The sequence below is a fragment of the Opisthocomus hoazin genome, chromosome 20, assembly GCF_030867145.1.
Source record: "Opisthocomus hoazin isolate bOpiHoa1 chromosome 20, bOpiHoa1.hap1, whole genome shotgun sequence".
In the NCBI taxonomy this organism is placed as follows: domain Eukaryota; kingdom Metazoa; phylum Chordata; class Aves; order Opisthocomiformes; family Opisthocomidae; genus Opisthocomus; species Opisthocomus hoazin.
Genome location: NC_134433.1, coordinates 13,693,730 through 13,711,756, shown reverse-complemented (window position 1 = coordinate 13,711,756; position 18,027 = coordinate 13,693,730). Strand labels below are relative to the sequence as shown.

General features: G+C 39.2%; 1 protein-coding gene and 1 long non-coding RNA gene across 3 annotated transcripts in view; one reads left to right on the top strand and one right to left on the bottom strand.

The window, feature by feature from the left end:
* Positions 1–14,404, bottom strand: part of PPM1E (protein phosphatase, Mg2+/Mn2+ dependent 1E) — a 70,064-nt gene extending 55,660 nt beyond the window's left edge. Inside the window, 3 exon segments of the mRNA XM_075439995.1 lie at positions 13,680–14,155; positions 14,158–14,311; positions 14,313–14,404. Of these exon segments, the coding sequence (XP_075296110.1) occupies positions 13,680–14,155; positions 14,158–14,311; positions 14,313–14,404 (722 nt within the window).
* Positions 14,405–14,471: 67 nt separating this feature from the next.
* On the top strand, positions 14,472–16,910 carry LOC142363704 (uncharacterized). Of its 2 annotated transcripts, XR_012765904.1 has the most exons (4): positions 14,472–14,560; positions 14,908–14,986; positions 15,777–15,832; positions 16,123–16,910. It is a non-coding gene; the product is annotated as an uncharacterized LOC142363704 (long non-coding RNA). The 2 variants fall into 2 exon arrangements; XR_012765903.1 differs by having other exon boundaries at positions 15,777–16,910.
* Positions 16,911–18,027: the final 1,117 nt, after the last annotated feature.

Genomic DNA, 18,027 nt, shown 5'->3' with positions numbered 1-18,027 from the left:
ACGTCAATGTACTTCTGGTTTTTATGAGACTTCTACACTGTGATTAATTCTTATTTCCCATTTACAAAACAGCAAAATAACAGGAGGAGGAACTAACAGAAAATGATAGATTTATCTTTTCAAACTGCTCCTGGAAGTATAAAAGCATCTACAGCTGGTTTGAACACAGAAACATCAGTTGAACAAAACAGTTTGGACCATTTAGATACCTTGCCAAACTTTGTCATGTCATCAACAGTGATAAATGAGGACAGCGAAATGTAAGAAAGATTACAATTCTGTAAATCCATAGTGATAACATTAAAGCTGTTGCACTATAGCTACTTTTGACAGTTAGATTATTGAATAAATAAGTAAATATGGTATAGAAAAAATGTGCAGTTTTCACCAAGAAATCAAACAGAATATAAAGTTTTTCAGCTTGGAGGGGGAGAAGGGGCATCAGTCCTTTAGTTTTCATTGATTTTGTCTGTCCAGTCTTTAAATGAAACCGATTAGGTTATCAGGTTCAATCAACATTTTACTCGAATGTTTAAACACAGCCCATTAGGTAGGAAGTTAGCAGGTAACTGACTAAAGAAGTGAGAATGGAGCAATTCCTTTTCATAGTGTTTTAGCTGATCTGGTGTTTCAGATGGTCTAATCATTCTCACTTTTTTTTTTTCAAATTATTTTCATTTGACACTGTGTCTATTACATTATCTCATTCTGTCCCATTATACTTAAAGTGTTAAACGGTGACATCTGCATATGTTTGGAGAACAACCCCACTCAGATTTCCTCTGTCATAGATTCTATCCCCTATCTCCTCGATGAACTGTTTTTCAGGGTTTGAGTGATGAGAAGTACTTTACTTAGACTTGGAGGAATTCTTGAAGCTTCAAAGCACCCATCAATTTCAATGTAAATGTTTAAAGAAAAGAATTTGGATATCACAGATGAAAAACAATAACCAAAACTGTCTCAAAAGCAGTCTAGAAGATCCCATATGTTTACTCACAAAAAAAATTGTGAAAGGCAAATGATTAAGTATTTATAGTGTAACTACCAGTGGTGAAATTTCAACAGTCTATTTTAGAGCTAGACACTTAATCTTTTGAAAGACATCACAAGTTTTCATTACAGTCTATTTATGCGAAAAAGGCCCAGGTTTCATTGAACAGGCTAACAGTCCAGAAACATCCCAGAAGGTAAAACACCACCAGCTCAATTGCTGACCACAGCATATCTCACCTAACCTTCTCTTATGGGGAAAAGTAAAATAAAAACAAATCTTCACAATGGATGAAACTGTGGCCCAAAGGAAGCACTGGAGAATTTTGAAGGGCACAGTTTCATCCCTTGATGCAAACCTGTTAAATTTATTGGCACGTTTCATAGTATTTTGGGTTTTACTTCAAGCTCCAACTGTTTGAAACAAGCAAATATTTTCAAATTTCAGCTTACAAAGTAAAAGTTAAAAATGTTTCTAAATGTTTCAGAAGCAAAACCAATACCATGTGTTTTTCTCAATTATTTTAAATCTAGGTCACTTGTATTGTTCTGAGCTCAGTTGTGATTCAATGATTACTTGGTCTGGCTTTATCTTTTCTTTTTGCACATTCTTCCCTCCTCATTATTATAGTGGCATGAGCAAAGCACATGTCAGACAAGACTACCAGCTCTGGATTTTCATCTGCAGCAGCAGCACAATGTAATTGTCTTTTATTTTATAACTAGAGAAAGACATTAAAACTTTTTGATGGGGGAGGCAAAGATTCAGAAGGAAAAGGATTTTCGTAAGTGGAGAGGAATTTTTTTGATGTTTACTTTTAAATCAAGACTGACTTGCCTGTTTTTTTAAAACTATAAATTTCTTCCAACCTCCTGCTCTGTTTTATGTATTTATCCTTCCTTGTTTCACTTTTCTGTTCTACGAATAAATCATCTTCCTCAAAAAGAAGGATAAAAATACAATAAACTAATTAACGCGCTGCTGACACAAAAGGCTTTACGAAACTACAGGATATGTTAGTTTATTCTTGGACTTAATAGTAGCAATTTTTTGAGGGTCATATCCTGTGCCTTTTTATTCAGCCCAAACTTCCTTTGACATAACTTGGAAGCTCTTGACATGCAGAAAATGAAAATTAACCTGCACACGCATTGTCTAGCTTGGCATTTTCCTGAAACTTTCCATGTTTATTGTTGCCACCAGTATTACTACAAGGGTAGCTATTTCAGACTTCTCACTGTAATCATTTTTATCACATCACTTAACCTTGCTCTAAGTGAGACTAGCAACTCGTATTTCCTACCGCTCCAGTGGATAACATCGTTTTGTAAACAAAAATGAACAACTAAGAAAAGTAAATACAAGTTCCTGTGGAATGCATTTCAAGGGTCTAGACAGGCTCTTTACCTAGACACAACTCTACGGTGCTGCATCTAGTAAAATATCTTACTGATTGTTCAGTTTTCTTCACTATCTTCACAACATCGATTTTGCAGCAATCTTTTTTTTCTAGCAAACTCTCGGAATCTTTATTCTGCTATAAGTACTAACACAACACTCAGATGCCTATCAACGCAAAACCCCACAAGATCCCATTATAGAACATACCACAAGGCTACCAGAATAATGTGAAGACACGGTATTTTAAAATTTTTGAGTAGTAAACATATTGGAAAATGAGGAAAACATTCTGCTGGCACACAGTATTTAAAATGCTATATGATCTTATGCTATTATTTGCTTGTTAAATTTAACAAACCTAATTTCTTTTTATTCCCAGCCTATAGAAATTTGGGGGTTTACTCCCACACAGAAGCAGCCCTTTAAGAAAAGGTTTTTTTCTGATTTAACACCTCTGGAGGTTTTCTTTTCTGTGTGCTAGATAGCCACAGGCAGAATAGAAAGATATCATCCTTTTTTTGCCAGTAAAAACAGACAGCTGAATTATTTTATCAGTCTCTCAAAAAAAAAAACAAAAAACAAAAAACCCACAAACAAAAAATCCCATAACTTTCACTGAAGCCTAAAACAGCTCCCTGAAAAGCATCTATAACTGGTAACAAGATATTAATAGCAAACCCACATGAAAGCGAGAGCATAAGAAAGTACCAGAACTTTCTCTAACACAACAGTTAAAGTAACAGCATAGCCCCTAATATCTTGCAATGAAGTCAAAGCAAGTATAAACACAGTAGTGCATAACTGACTTTCTGAGATTAATAAGTCTGCGACAACAGAACAGGGTGTTATAAAAAACTCTGATGAGCTTCTCTGTTTTGCAGACTCGTTTCACAGACTGACAATTATTCTCTAAGAAGTGAATGGAAGGAACATGGGTGGGTCGCTCAGGTTGTGATATTATTTAATTCTTTCTTCCTCTTTCTGTTTTATTATTTCATGCTACCTGGTTAGCTGTTTTTCATATCTTTACAAATATAAAGCAGGCTTCCTCAAAGTGCTTTCCTTTTTCTTTCTGTACTTCCTCAACAGATGTTTTTTGTTATCTCTACTTCAGATGGCAATTTTCTCAGAATTAAAAACAAAAAATAACCCTCCACACAAGGTGTTACTTCCAGATTTAATATTTTGCTCTGCTCCATAATAAAGAGGATGAGACTGCAAGCCAGTTTGTAACTCCCTTCTTTGTCTGAATTTTTGCCTGGCTAGATAATTTTCATAAAGGGACTAATTAAAATTTGCTGTTCAAGAGAGCTTAAACAGACAGACAATTACATATATATATATATACACAAACATACATGTCTTACTGTAACATTTCTTTGGCTGTTGCAACCTTTGTCTTTATTCCTGTTAAGATGCATAGACATAGCATGGAAACAGAAATTACATTATTCCATCAGTTTTCAGAGGACAATACATTAAACCAAATAGCTTTCAATATGTTAATGCAAAACTAGCTTTTCATTAAGTAAATTATATGTTTTTGTAATATATAAATTGTGTATTTTGTTATTGTTTTTTAAAGTCTATTTAATATAGAATTACATTAATAGAAACAGAAGAACACCTTTTAAAAACAAATTTAATCAAAATTTTTAGAGTTCATTGCTTTCTGCATTAAATTTTCTACTAGTTAGGATGAATTTAAGAAGTGTTTTTCAGATTCATAGTGTTCTACTATATACACTGATTCCAGATAATTAAAAATGCCTGTTCTTACACCTGGCCGACAAACCTTTCTTTTCACACCTCCCAAGACATAAGGACAGTCTGTAAGAATTTTTTTGGGAAAATATTTTAGGATATTTAGTAATTTCATATGAGAAAATATTTTTCATTTAATCCCCAGAGCTAGATTTTGTAGCTTGTCATATGTTTTTAAAATTGACTGCATTGTATGTCATAAATATCAACACTTATAAAAACAAAGTGAATGTGAATTGCACCAACTCGGTTTTGCAAGGTACCAAACCAAAAGTATCTAACATCCAAAAGTGTTATTCTAAAATTAGTATACAATGTAATTAGCAAGATTTTAAGTATTCTATATGATCATTTGGGTCATTCATAATCAGTCAAACTGAAAAAGGTTAACACCAATGAGGAAGGTGTAAACCACTTAAAATTCATTCTCCAATGAACAATGCACTGGGGAAGAGGATCACATTACTTAATATCGGCTCAGTTCTCCTCTTCAACCAAGTAGCCTGGGCATACATCCCCAGTCAGACTCTCCTGGAAACTGTGTCTTCTTCTCTCCACTTATTTCAGAGGGAATTGCACAAATTTTACACAGCGATAACTCTAACCCTCTGTTCATACAGAAGACAATTCTTTTCATGGATTTTACACAGTTCCTACCCTTGAGGTAAAAGGTTAAAGGCCAGAGAAAAGAGCTCACTCCTTCTTTTTTTATTTTTAAAGAATGTGCAGTATTTGGTTAAGGGGGAGTTCCTTCTCTCTTCTGATCTATCAGATATCATAAATGGATAATATATCTCACTTTCTCTTTAGTTTTCTAAGGCTTAAATATACCTCAAATTTCATCCTTTTTAGGCACATGAAAACTACTATTAGTTAACCACTATTTGCCATCACAGAGGAATCACGTGTACAAGCACCACTGTGTAATCACTTCCACATGTCAAAAGTTTAAAATATTCAGTAAAAATCCAGGATCTCTGTTAACTATTATAACAGATGTTTATTTGAAGTTAACATAGACTAACCTTAGTAGTTCAGCACAGTATTTATATCATTGCTCATTTCAGTTGGGGACACTTTCACCAACAATTCACGTGTTAATGTTAAGGTTAGGACCAATTCATCTTCTTGTAAAATCGGACAACATTTTTGGAGTGCCAAGAAGAGGAGAGATTAAATTAATCTGATAACAGATACATCCCTTATTCACTGTGGAGTACACTCCAACGAGCAAGCAGAACTACAAACAACCCAATGCAGCCGTGTTCTGCAAGCAGAAGGCATATCTGTTCCCCAAACAATCATGTTCCTCCTGATCTTTAGAAATATTGAGCTTCTGACTTCTGATTGCCTAACACACAGGGTTTTACACAGCTTTTCAGAAGAAAGTGGTAATAAGATAGCTGAGAACATAAACTCTTTTAAGATAGGGACCTTTATATATAAATACACGCACTCAGTCATATTTGCCTCAAACACAATGATTAGATGACTTACACAGAATGATACTGCTTATAAGAAAAGCTGGTAGAAGCTTTAGTTTAAAATATATATCATGCTGTATATGTAAGTGTGTACGATTAGTTTATATTACTTATTAGTTTAAATTCGTGCTTTTTATGCAGGTTTCCCTTTTTACCAGTGTCCTCAGCTGAGCCCATAGGTTCCAAGAGGAACTGAATGTTGCCACTGATTTTCAGGTGATCTATTATAAACTAATAAACAAAATACTTTATTAAAAATTTGTATTATGAGCTTTATCAACACTATCACATAATTTAAAAAAATAATCAAGCAATGTGTAATTGAGCAAAAGCTCATTGCATGTAAGGCTAATATGCACGCAAAATCAAATTTTAGCTACCCAACATTTTCTCTGTTGATAAAAAGAAAAAGAAAACACATTGCTATTTGTTGTGTGGGGGTTTTACCCTTCCATAACTTCAAGTCAGGAATGAAAGTAAAAGAATCATTCTAGAAGTTAATTTATATAACGAGTACAGTGTTCGTAACACTAATGAGGAATAACTTACTACATTTATTTCAGATTTTTGATCCTCAATAAGAAGGTCATAACCTCAGGTGAAAGGAACAGCCCTAGAGACAGTGCCAAGAAGTTAAAATGCCAAGCTCTATTTTTATACGCTGCTTCTATTTTTAGTTACATCATGATAGAAGTACAGAGCTTATGAAAAAATCATAATCTCAAATGAGAGAAAGTACTCAAATCCTTTATTGTAAGTGAAGAGAAAAAGAAACTAAACTTGAAAAAACGTTAGGTAAAATTTAACAGACTTTACTGGATCATAAAAGGCCAGCAAAAATAGCTTCAAAATCATATCCTCAGAGAAAATGAACTGTAAGGAGCTACCCAGAATTTTACCCAATTAATCAAATATTCCTTTTGTTGTAATTACAGCTACAAGAAAGTGCAAATGTTTCCCAATTCAGACTTGTCTGCATCCAAGCACATTTTCCCACGATCAAACTGTAACAGTCAACTTTTTAATCCTGCTCTATGAACAAAAAATATCAAACTTTTCAACTGATTCCATGCAGAGTTCAGAACTGGTGAGCAGTACTATAGCTTAAAATGTTGGTTCAGTTACTCAATCATTAGTTGCCTTTAGCTGTTTTCCATCCAATACAAACATAAACTGAGGTAATCTTGCAATCTAGTTAACTTGTTTAACTTCTGTATTAATTACTGAAGTACCCAAGGGCAGCTATTTCCCTTGCAGTTCTAATTTAGAACTCTGATGATTACTTCTTTATAAAATGTCTTATTAAATGTGGGTAATGTTGTTTCTTCCTAATGAAGTACAAAGGCACAGCAGAAATGTTTCTGTAAAACAAGCCCACAATCTGCATTCATTTTATCTAATCACTAATATGTTATAACAACAAAAATCTAGACTATCTGTTTAGCGGTTGATTTCAGCTACACCAAAGATAAGAACCTACATTATAATATGTGGCAATGACCACTCACAGTTCAGTAGCATGTCATAGGTTACTAACATGTAATGGACATGCACTGTCCAGGACACATTTATTTTTATAACCATTTGCATTACGTAATCACGATTGCATTGCATAAGACAGTCTTGCAGCATGGTTCAAAGAACATCTAATGTCTTAAAGCACTAACTCCATTTCATTTCATTTCTCACATATCTTTCCCAGTCAGTGAGAATACCTCCTAGAAGAAAACAAACCAGTACGCACAAAACAACACAAAGAAAGAAAATGGTGCAGAACAGCCAGAGATTATTTCAGAGTGACATCAAATATAGGAATAAGTAGTACTCTCATTATCTGTGTACTACATGCCCTGTTGCTTTTGCTTTTAATGTGATCATGTAAGCAATTTAGCAAGACAACAAAAAATCAATGAGAGCATACACCAGTGACAGAACAGTCAAGGCATCAAAACTTCTACTAACATGCTGTAAAGCAAACTAAAAGTTTGACCTTAACATCAAGAAAAATATTTTTTTTAAATCTTACTGTGAAAAGAACCACAACTACGTAGACTATAACTTCTTCAGAATACTGGTGGAGAAATGCTCTGCCATTGTTGAAGGTAATTACAATGATGAATTTTAAGGATAAATATATTCTATGCAGAGAGTTTTGTGCAAAAAAGTAGAATTACTGAACAAACTCTGTAAAGGAATGAAGCCTAACATGCTCACCACATCCAAAAGATAGAATTGAAAGTAGTTTCACAAGATGGCCAATAAGATTGTAGTTAGTCAAAGGTTTTTGAGTATCTTAGGAATGAAAAGTAACATATTACAAATAAAATTTACTATACAGATTCATACGTACATTCTTTCCTGATAACCCAGTCTAGTTTCAACAGTGGTTATCTACAGTCTAAAAAAAGAGAATGCATTAGCATAGGTCTAATTCTTCAATCAGTTCACATGCAAAAGCAAACATCTTCACTAGGAGTAGCACAATCTATGCAAATTGCTCTTGGGTCAAAAAAGATCTTGGTGTGAAAAGCTCCTAAGAAAATTAATTCCCTTTAATTTGTTGTACTACTAGCAACATTCATTGACATAAAAGCAATGGAATTAATATATTCCCATAATCTGTTCACTAAGAATAATTTTTTTCTTAATGCTATATAAAGCAAATTCCAAGCATAGTCACCATTGCACTTGAAAAACTCAGCATCCTTTTAATCACAAATTAGTAAGTTTTGAAATGTCACCATATATGTTAACCATTACAAAATGTAAATCTGCAATTTAAATAGCTCTTTTTAGATTATACTCTTTTTTTAAAAGGAGTATCAGAATATCTGATTTGATTCAGTATTTTCAAAAGCGTGGGAGCATGAACTGAAGATGGTTTAAAAGCAACATAAAGAATCTCTCACTGTGTAGATCATCAGTTCTGTTTTGAAAGCAATTATCACTAAATACCACCTATTTGTAGATTATAATGATTTCCAGTCTAAAGTGTATGAAACATGCCCACCTCTGTCTGCTCCATCACCATCATCCTATATATGGGTTGAACTTCATAGTAGGTTCTTTTACAGATAATCAGGTATTAATAACAATACGGAAGTTCTCTCAACTTTCTGCACACACTTCTATCAGATGATTTAGAATTTCTTACAGAGAAGCACCAGTCTAGGACCGAAACCCCTTGGGTCTGAGGATGTTGGCACCAGTAGCTGTAGCCACACAGCTCTGCACCTTGGTGGCTGAGCTCGGTGCTCACTGCTGAGTCTCTGGGACTCCAGGCCACCGGCGCTTGCTGTGTAGCACATGGCTGGCAGCAGCCAGCTCAGCAGCCACTCTCAGGGAGAGATTCCGAATCTTGGAGGGTACTCCACCAAGATATTAACACACCTACAACCTGCCTCACCTTCCTTCCTCTCCCTCCACCGTAACACTGTCATGCTGTTACCCAGGAACAAGCTAAGGTGTGGAACTAAGTCATCAACAGAGCTGGGGGTGGAAAATTTAATAGTCTCTGTTAAACATCCTCATTAACCATTAGAAAATTCCCCAAACAGGTGCAACCAATATCTACTCCCATGATTTATTGGGAACACGGGCCAACATGATCATCCTTTCCATTATAAAACCTCACAAAAGAAGATGAAACAAGTGCCATCTTAAAAAGGATGGTATTTCTTTTTCATTGGTCTTTGTGATGAACATTCGAGATGGCAAGTAGTTAATTATATTTCCTAAAAGGTCTTTGAGATTGCAGTCAATAGAACAGGTGATAAAAGACAAATTGTAAGAGTAAAACATCACAGCCTATTTAGTACGATGTTAAGAAAGCCAGTCTAGCATAATATATGAATTTCAACTTACAGATAGCGACAACAATGCCAGCTTTCATACAACAGGGGTTAAGAAAGCAAGTTAAAAACATGTACATCTGCTGTTTAAAGGGAGAGGATACAGGCTCTTTACTGACAGAGTGAAAAGTGATGGAGACAGCAGACAGAGCATTGTTTTCAAGTTAAGAGCTTACTGTATAAAAAAAGATTTCTGCTCACATAAAATTACCATGAAAAGTTCTTCCTCTTTAGCTTAAAATTGCAAGTTGAGAGGCAAACACTCCACTCTTATTTACTGTCCACATTTTACATAATTCCATTGTTAAAAGGTTGAGTCTACATTGCCTTTCTTGATTTTTCATAGCAAGACTGGGGGGAATACATAAACCTATATAAAAATACTTTCTCTCTTTAAAATAAAGACAGGAATAATTTTTTTTAAATCTCACTTGAAATATTGTAATTTTTAATCGTAAACTTTAGATCTGTGATGTTCTGTGAACGGTGCATAGGATTACGTGAAGAAATCTAAAAGGGTAATGCTTGAAAGTTTTTCTTTTCATGTTCGAAGTCAGAGAAAAATTTTTTTTCAGTCCTCAAAATAACCATTTTGTCATCAGCATCAAGATGACATAACACTAAATTTTATTTTTATTTTACTTTAAGTCTTTTGCAAATCTCAACGCTGGAGAAACAGGCCTACTTTCTAAGCTTGCTAAAGATGTTTCTAAATGAATACTTGAAAGCAAAATATTATAGCACCAAAATCACTGAAAGTAAACCTGAACCTGCAAATAACACCAACTATATCTATTCCCATCAAAGCTTGGGGGTAAAAAAGGGAGAGAAAGAAAAGCAAGAACAATATACAACTCAATTTTTCAAATTATTTCATTTGTACAGGAAAAAAAAAAGTAACAGCAAGATAAAGTTGTTCTTCCTAGCAGCACAACTTCTAAGAGCACACTATTTAACTGAGTCTGGCCCTCTCCTCTCTTAGCAACCACATCTTTGCTGATTAGTTTTTCAGATGTCCTGTCAAGAACCAGCTTTTAAAATACATCAGATTGAATAAAAGTATCAGCAGGAAGAGGAAAAGAACAGAGCATGATCTATAACTTTGTTACACCAAGTTAGTACCTTCTTCCTTTAAAATAAGTCAGAAATGAGGTCTACTCCTGAATCAGTGAGAGGAAGCAATGGGGTCTCATATTTAACAGATATGAGATTAAGTCTTTAGTGTATTTATTTCTACATAGAAACTATTTAAATGATATACCTTTCTCTTGAATAAGATGTTATGGAAGATAACCACAAAATTAACTTTCAAGCTATCAGCCAATGCTCCAATGCAATTCTTAAAATGTTATTATTTCTTGATTATTTTCTTCATTTAACATACCTCCTATTGATCAGTTTCATTCTGTTGAGGATCACCAAAAAAGGACACAGTACACTTTTTGAGGCATTTAGATAGATATAAAGATGACATTAGTCTAATTTTCCAAGCATATGCTGTCTTTAGAAAGAAACCAGGAACTGGATATCTCAAAGGGGACTATGAGTCTTTCAGAAAATAGCAGGAAAATCTCATAAATAGGAACTCTTTGATACTGATGTACACAGTGGCAGAGAAGTATTATATTTTTTCATGATGGGTCGTATGTTCTCATTTCTGAGATGGTCTTGCCCCCCTCAAAAAGAACTAAAGCAGTGTGCTTAAAATAGCTGAAAAACAGCTGTTGGATTTTTCACAGTAATGGGTTTTATCCTCATGCTACAAACAATGCAAACCAGTCATTTGACTAATATATAGTTACAGTTACAGAAAACATGCTTTCACAATATAGTCTTTCTTGCTAATGACATACCAATAAAGTAGTCCCCTTCACGTGAGTTTTCATGGGCTTTTTTTTTAACACTATCATAACCATTTAGCACAAGAGTAGCTTTACTCCTATGCATGAAGTTTCCCATCTCTGGAATCATCTGACCAGTTGAACCCTTAGCTGTAAAGGGGGAAGACATTCTATTTTTGCCTGTTTTATAATCTTGTGACAGTTTAAAGTTTCTCTGGTGACTGGAGAGTGTACTAAAAATAAATACTTTACCTGAAGAATAGTTTTGTATGCTTGCACTTACCTCAGATTCCTCCACCACCACTCAAGAAAAAGCTATTTCAGTTTAGCTCTCCGTATTAAAAGTTATTAGATTTGGCTTATAATATTTTGAAATGTTTTAAAAAATTACATTTTGCAGTTATCTTCGCTAAACAGATACAAATCAATGTCTAACAATCTTCAGTTAAAAGATACTAAATTACTATTTAAAAATGCCTTTTCTATACATTGTAAAAATATTGAAGCCTTTGAAAAACAATTTTCTTATAACACCACCCCCTGCTCCCTTAATTTTGAGGCAGATGTTGCTTTTTGCTTCATGATGTGGGTGTCTATAGCAGGAAGTCTGCATTGATTTCACCATAAACAAAGCCAAGGAGATGCTTCATTCGGTAGCCATCAAAAGATTTATACAAAGGCTGAATACAACCCCCCCCCCCCAACCTGGCAAGAGCTATCTCTATATAAAGAATCCTCTCAAAATATGTCCTTTTTTTTCTTGCTTAATAATTTATCTATTAATATGGGCCTCACAAACTGGGGGGTCTAAGTCTGCCTGTCCTGGAGTATGGGGACATGCAGAGAGAGAAGGGGGCGGGAGGGAATTCAAGTTCAACATCATTTCATACATATATACTTTAAATAATACTTTAAGGTAATCTTCTCAATGTCTAAAACTTAAAACTAATCTGACTTTTGATTTCACAAGTCTAAAGAAAAACAAAACGCTTTCTAAATACGTGGGACTTGTCTCTCTCCTCTTTACCACATCCTATGAATGTGCTGCTGTGTTCCAGAGAAAGACTTTCCAAAGGTGGCAGGCAGAGCATGTTTGAATAGGCGAGCTTTGTCCTCTGCAGCTATCATTGTGTTGGCCCTGTCGTCCACAAGCACAGAGGGCAGATGAGAATTGAATGGAAACAGACCATGCAGTTGTAAAAACCCGGTTCTTAATTTATTTATTTTTGCGACCGAGTAACACCTCTCATTACAATTATCAGCTCAATGGCAGAAAGCTCCCCGGTGTGCTGTGCATATTTTCACAGGTTCATTTGTCTCCTCCTGTGGCACCAGTTTAAAAAGGTTCCTAAAGAAACGCTACTAACAACCATTTCTATTTCAAGCCTTCAAAGCTAGAGCTGAGTACAATACTAGGCACTGGTAACTGATCTTTAGGTTTCAGTCCACAGACTTTCCATGCTGGGAATAGATCCCATCTGTTTCCTCTTTATGCACCAGCCTTTAGAAAGCACAGATCTGGAAACTGCCTCTGTACAGAGCAGAGTATAGCTGGCTTCCCCCAGCTGACGGGAGGAAGAGACCCATGATTATGGATAGCTGTCTCCTAAGGCTTTCTACTCCTCTTTTCTCCCTGGTCTGTAAACACATGGTGTGGTTTTCTCGATGTGGGTTTTTTTCTGTAGCGGTGAAGGGGGCAGACTGCCTCTCCTCGCCCCTTGTTCTCCCTTTCCTTCTTTCTTGGCAGAGGTTTCCCCATTTACAAACCCTCACGCAGGGAACATTTCCATTTCAAGCCCCAATACAACCAACCACAGGCAAAACCCCCTCCTGCTCTGGCACCAGAGCGTGAGACGTTTCCCCCACCGCTCTCCCTTCCCCAAGCAAGCTGCTCTCCAGATGGATGCTCCCGGCTCTCCCCTGCCCCTTCGCTCCCTGTCCCGGCGAGACGGACAGAGAGGGACGGAGGGCAGGAGGGAACAGGACAGGGCAGGACGCTTTGACCCCGAGCAGCTCAGCACCACCGAAGTCCTTAACTCCTCGCCCGGGGCACCTTCCCCCCCCCCCCACGCAGCCTGCCCTCGCCTCCCGCAGCAGGACGCTCTCCCTCAGCCCCTCGCCCCCCAGCACGGGGCTTCCCCTCAGCCCCACGCCGGAGACTCCCCCCACACAGGAGGGCTCCCCTCAGCCCCACACCCCGCCTCCCACCCCACGGGGGGGGGGGTTGGTCCCCTCAGCCCCACACAGGACGCTCCCCACACGGGGGGGGGGGCTCCCCTCAGCCCCGCGCCCCGTCCCCCCTCCCCTCAGCGCGGCGGGCAGCTCCCCTCAGCCCGGCACTCACTACTTGTAGAGCTGCTGCAGGCAGAGGTCCAGGCACTCGCCCTCCACCTCCTCCTCCGTGATGTACTCCGAGAGCGGCCGGGGCAGCGGGGGCAGCGGCGGGGGAGGCGGCGGCGGGGCGGGTGGCTGAGGGTCGCCGGCGTCGCCCTCACCCTCCTCTGCCTCGGCGGCCGTTCCCGCTTCTCCCTCTGTCCCGGGGCTCTCGTCAGCGGCGGCCGCGGCGTCGGCAGCTGGGGGGGGGGGAGCCGGCGCCGGCTCTGGCTCTGGCTCTGCCCCGAAGGGCCCGCGGAACTCTCCCAAGAACAGCTCGAGGAAGCGGCGGTAGCTCTTCTCCTCCGCGCTGGCGCCGCCGCTGCCGCTGCCCGAGCCGCCCGCGGCCATCGCTTCGCATTCCCGGCCGCCCGCCGGCGGATCAGCACTGCGCCCGCAGAGAGCTCCCTGCCCGCCGCCGCCGGCAGCCGCCTCCCGCCCGCCCTGCCCGCCTGCGCGCGCGCTCCCGAGCCGGACCCGCGGGGGCGCGCACGCCACCGGAGGAGGCGGGTGGGGGGGGACGCGCCTCAGCTGCGGGAGCGCGGCCGGCCCTGAGGGGACCGAGCGGTCCGGGCCGCGGCTTGAGGGGGAGGCTCGGCCCGCGGCAGGAAGGGAGGGAAGAGGCCGAGCGGGCGACGAGGGGACGGTGGCGGGGGGGGCAGGCGCGCTGACAGCCGCGCCGATGTGATGAGTCATGCGAAGGCAGCCAGACGCGTAGGTTCCTCACAGGAACCCGGAGGAAACCTGAGAGCGCGTTCCCTGTTACCTAATCCCTGCCTCAGGATTTCCCTCCGCTCATCGTTTCCGGCGCCGGCGTCGCCTCCGCGGGCTCCCGCCGGCCGGGGCCGCAGGGTAAGCGGGGCCGGGGCTGTGGGCGGCCCAGCCTCCCCTCCTGGTGAGGTAGCGGGCTGGCTGCCAGGGGAGTCTCTGGCGAGCGCTTCGAGAGAAACTGGCGATTAAAACATACGGTATTTCAGGGGAAAAAAAAAAAGTCCTCTTTGGAAACGCTGCGGTGCGGTGTGCGCGGCCCCGGGCTGCCCCGCACCGAGGAGAGCGGGCGGGCCCGCCGTGCGGGGCCCAGGCCAAACTCCCCCGGCCCCTCAGCCCCCGCCTCGCCAGAGGCTCCCGGGAAGGGCAGCTTTGGGGTCGCCTTTACCCGTTTCCAACGCTTGGCAACAAAACTTCTGCCCCTAATTTAGGTTCGGGATCAGCGTGTGCGTAGCCACACGGATCCGTCAGCGATGTCTGCCCGTGCGGTGTCCTGGCAAAGGGGAGCTCGTAAGTAGCTGTAGGCGTTACACCCAGCGAAACCTAAAAGTTACAGCTAGTCCTTGGGAGACAAAACTGTAGCTGATATTCTGCTGCTGCCTAATTAACGTCTTTCATTCGTGAAAGACGTTTTTGGCTTGTTTTATTCGTTGCTGCTGAAAAGCTGTTTTCAGAGCTGTCAGGTCCATAAACACCAACAGTGAACAGGTCCAATTGCCACACATTGAGAATAGCTTGTACACATGGGAGGGAACGATAGCCTTAATGTCAGATATACCCTGAAAAACGGCCAAATCGCAAGCCTCTCATGCAAAAATATTCTCAATTTCTAACGGATTATAACAAGGAGAGTAGCTTTCTGAAACCTGTTGTTCTCTGCATTGTAGTAACTACCTCTGTATGTCAGGTGCTGCTGTAAGTCCGTCTTCTCTTTGGTGAATTGTTATTTCGGAGCCAAACTAATTTTAGAATACTTCCGGCAACTGCATTGACTGATCATATTGCAATCTTGTGAATATGTAAAAGCCATGAGAGTTAAAAATGTGATTGTCACAGTCAGCCTTAGTCTTTCACAGCCAAAAGCTATTAAAGTGACAGAAAATGGCATAGCTTCCCCTGAAAGAGTATCTCTAAGTATTTTTTTTTCAGTATACTATTAATATATTTTCAATTTAACATTCGTTTATTTAGGAAGGCCAGGTGGGTTTGAGGGGTAGAAAACATTGCAGTTCTTTTTGAAGATATAGCCCACAGCTGCAGCTGTTGATGGCATTGCTGGATTTTGTTTTTATTTTTTTAGGTTTGTGTGTACTGCGTCATCAGTGAGTCACAAGCCTCAAGAGAATGCATATCACTGCAAGTATCAAAAAAGCAGTTTTAAGTTCATGATTAGTTGTTTTTCCTAGTAATTCAGAGGCAGTTGGAGTTTCTAAGAAACTATAATCCAGATAATTTTAGTGTAGTCTTGTCTCAATTCTAAAAATTTGTATTATATGAATATCTTAGGGAAGTAACAGCTAATTCAACAAGATGCATGATCATATTCACGTTGTATGACAAACAGCAATTCAGGCTATCCATGAAAAGATTCAAAAGCATTTAGACAGTCTTTTTCTTAAATTTTTGTTAATCGTATTTTTTTTTAGTTGTTTCCAACAGCACTTAAGAACATCTGAGAGTAATACCTACTCTGTTTCATGTTCGAATGTTGAAGTTACCAGATGTCCTTGATTCATCTTGGCAGTCCCCATGTGCTTTTCATCATTTGTCTAATTGCAAAGGACACTAATTAAAATGAAATAGAGTAGAACTTTGTACTCAGGATACTTTGTCAAGTTTTGGCACTATGGTCAAGTTAGTATTGTTTTGCTTCATTATTAAATAAAGAGCTTATGGCTGTAAGCCATGCTGACATTTGTTTCTGGGAGGGAAAGGTGAAAAACTGTTCTTATTAACCTGCAATGTGGAACATATGGGAGCTGTGGGTGGTATGGCTAAGTCAGGCAGCCAGGAACCTGCTATCACTTCGCTGTGTGGAGACAGTGGGGTGGGCAATTACCACAGGAGGTAGCCGCACTGTTACTGACTGCTCTCCAGAAAAGGATGCTCTAAATACAATGTATTTTCCAGTAAAGCACTAACTTATGAGAGGCGTCTTTGGTACTATTATGAAATGTTTTTAGTATTCAGCAACCCTGGAAGCTAAATTTAGAATGCCTCTGCGCACTCTGGATCGCTGGGTAGTAGCAGTATGAATGGTTCCTACATGATGAGGTTAGGTGGATGGAACAAGCTCACAATTCATAAAATTTTGAGTCTGAAATCATTGGTTTGCAACGTATTGTCAAATAGAGGGTAAGACTTGCACCAGACTTGAGAAGGAAACACAGGTGTTTGTATCCCTTTTGGCTTCATAATGTTGTGCTTTTTTTTTTTAAATGAGGTTTTACAGTGTTGTTTTGGAATAAATCTGTTTCATTTTAGCCTTAAAATGATGTCTTCCTCTTTCTCATTTTGCTGGTGAGAAATAAGCAGGATTTCAGCGGGCCTTGGGGAGGTGACCTGAATTGTATGGAGTGCAAAAAGAAGTGCTTTTTAATTTTATGTAACCTTTGGAAGTGATTCCTGTACACTGACAAGTAGAAAACACGTAGGGGCATTAAGAATGTTTTGACAATGTTTAATATACCTATATGTTCCAATACCATACAAAAGAGTATAATGGGAAAACCCAATGGTAAATAAATTGCCTTTCTAAAGTGATCTCTTTAAAAAGTAGGGCTTTTGCAATAAACCAGAAGTAATTTTAGAAGCTATATTCTGTTTTTCTGGCCAGATGAAACCATCAGAAGAGCAAGTACTTGCAAGCCTTTGGCTGTTCTTATTTTGAAGGAACGTCTGCTGTTGAATCTAGTGTGTGTATGGGATAACACATGAAATAAAGCTTGCAATCTACTGTTGAAAGAGATTGAAATTCTTTATATGTATTCACATGATCAATATCAGTCACTTTGTGAATGTGAGTATATGTAAGTCTGTTCTTTTTATAGCTCATTAAACTCAATGAGATCATTATTGTTCAATTCACTAAAATAATTTCAATTGCTTAAGAGTAAGATCAGCAAGAATTTGAAAGGAATACAGTGAGAAGGCTCTTGTTGACAAGCCACATCAAGCTCCAGTTAATTTTCTTAGGTTCAGTCTTTGTTCAGCTGCAGTTTTAAGAAGCACAGTAACTTCTGTTACCACAGTTTTACTGGCTGTTTATCATAATAAGTACTGTATTAAGATGTTCTTAAATACCAAAGTCCTCATTTCTATTTCTTTCTCTCGTGTTTTTTTTTTTTCCTAAAAGAAAAGGGTAAAGTCAGCTTTTCCAGTTTAATAGTCAAAGATTATTCTGAAATATCCACATCCATTGCAAAACAACAGGATTTCAGGCCCGAATCCTACTTCCAGCTGTCATGGAAATTTCCAGTCCCATTCCAAAGGAAAATTCCATGTTCAGCCTTCCATTTAGACCCTTGTTCTTTGAATAGCAATAGTGAGAA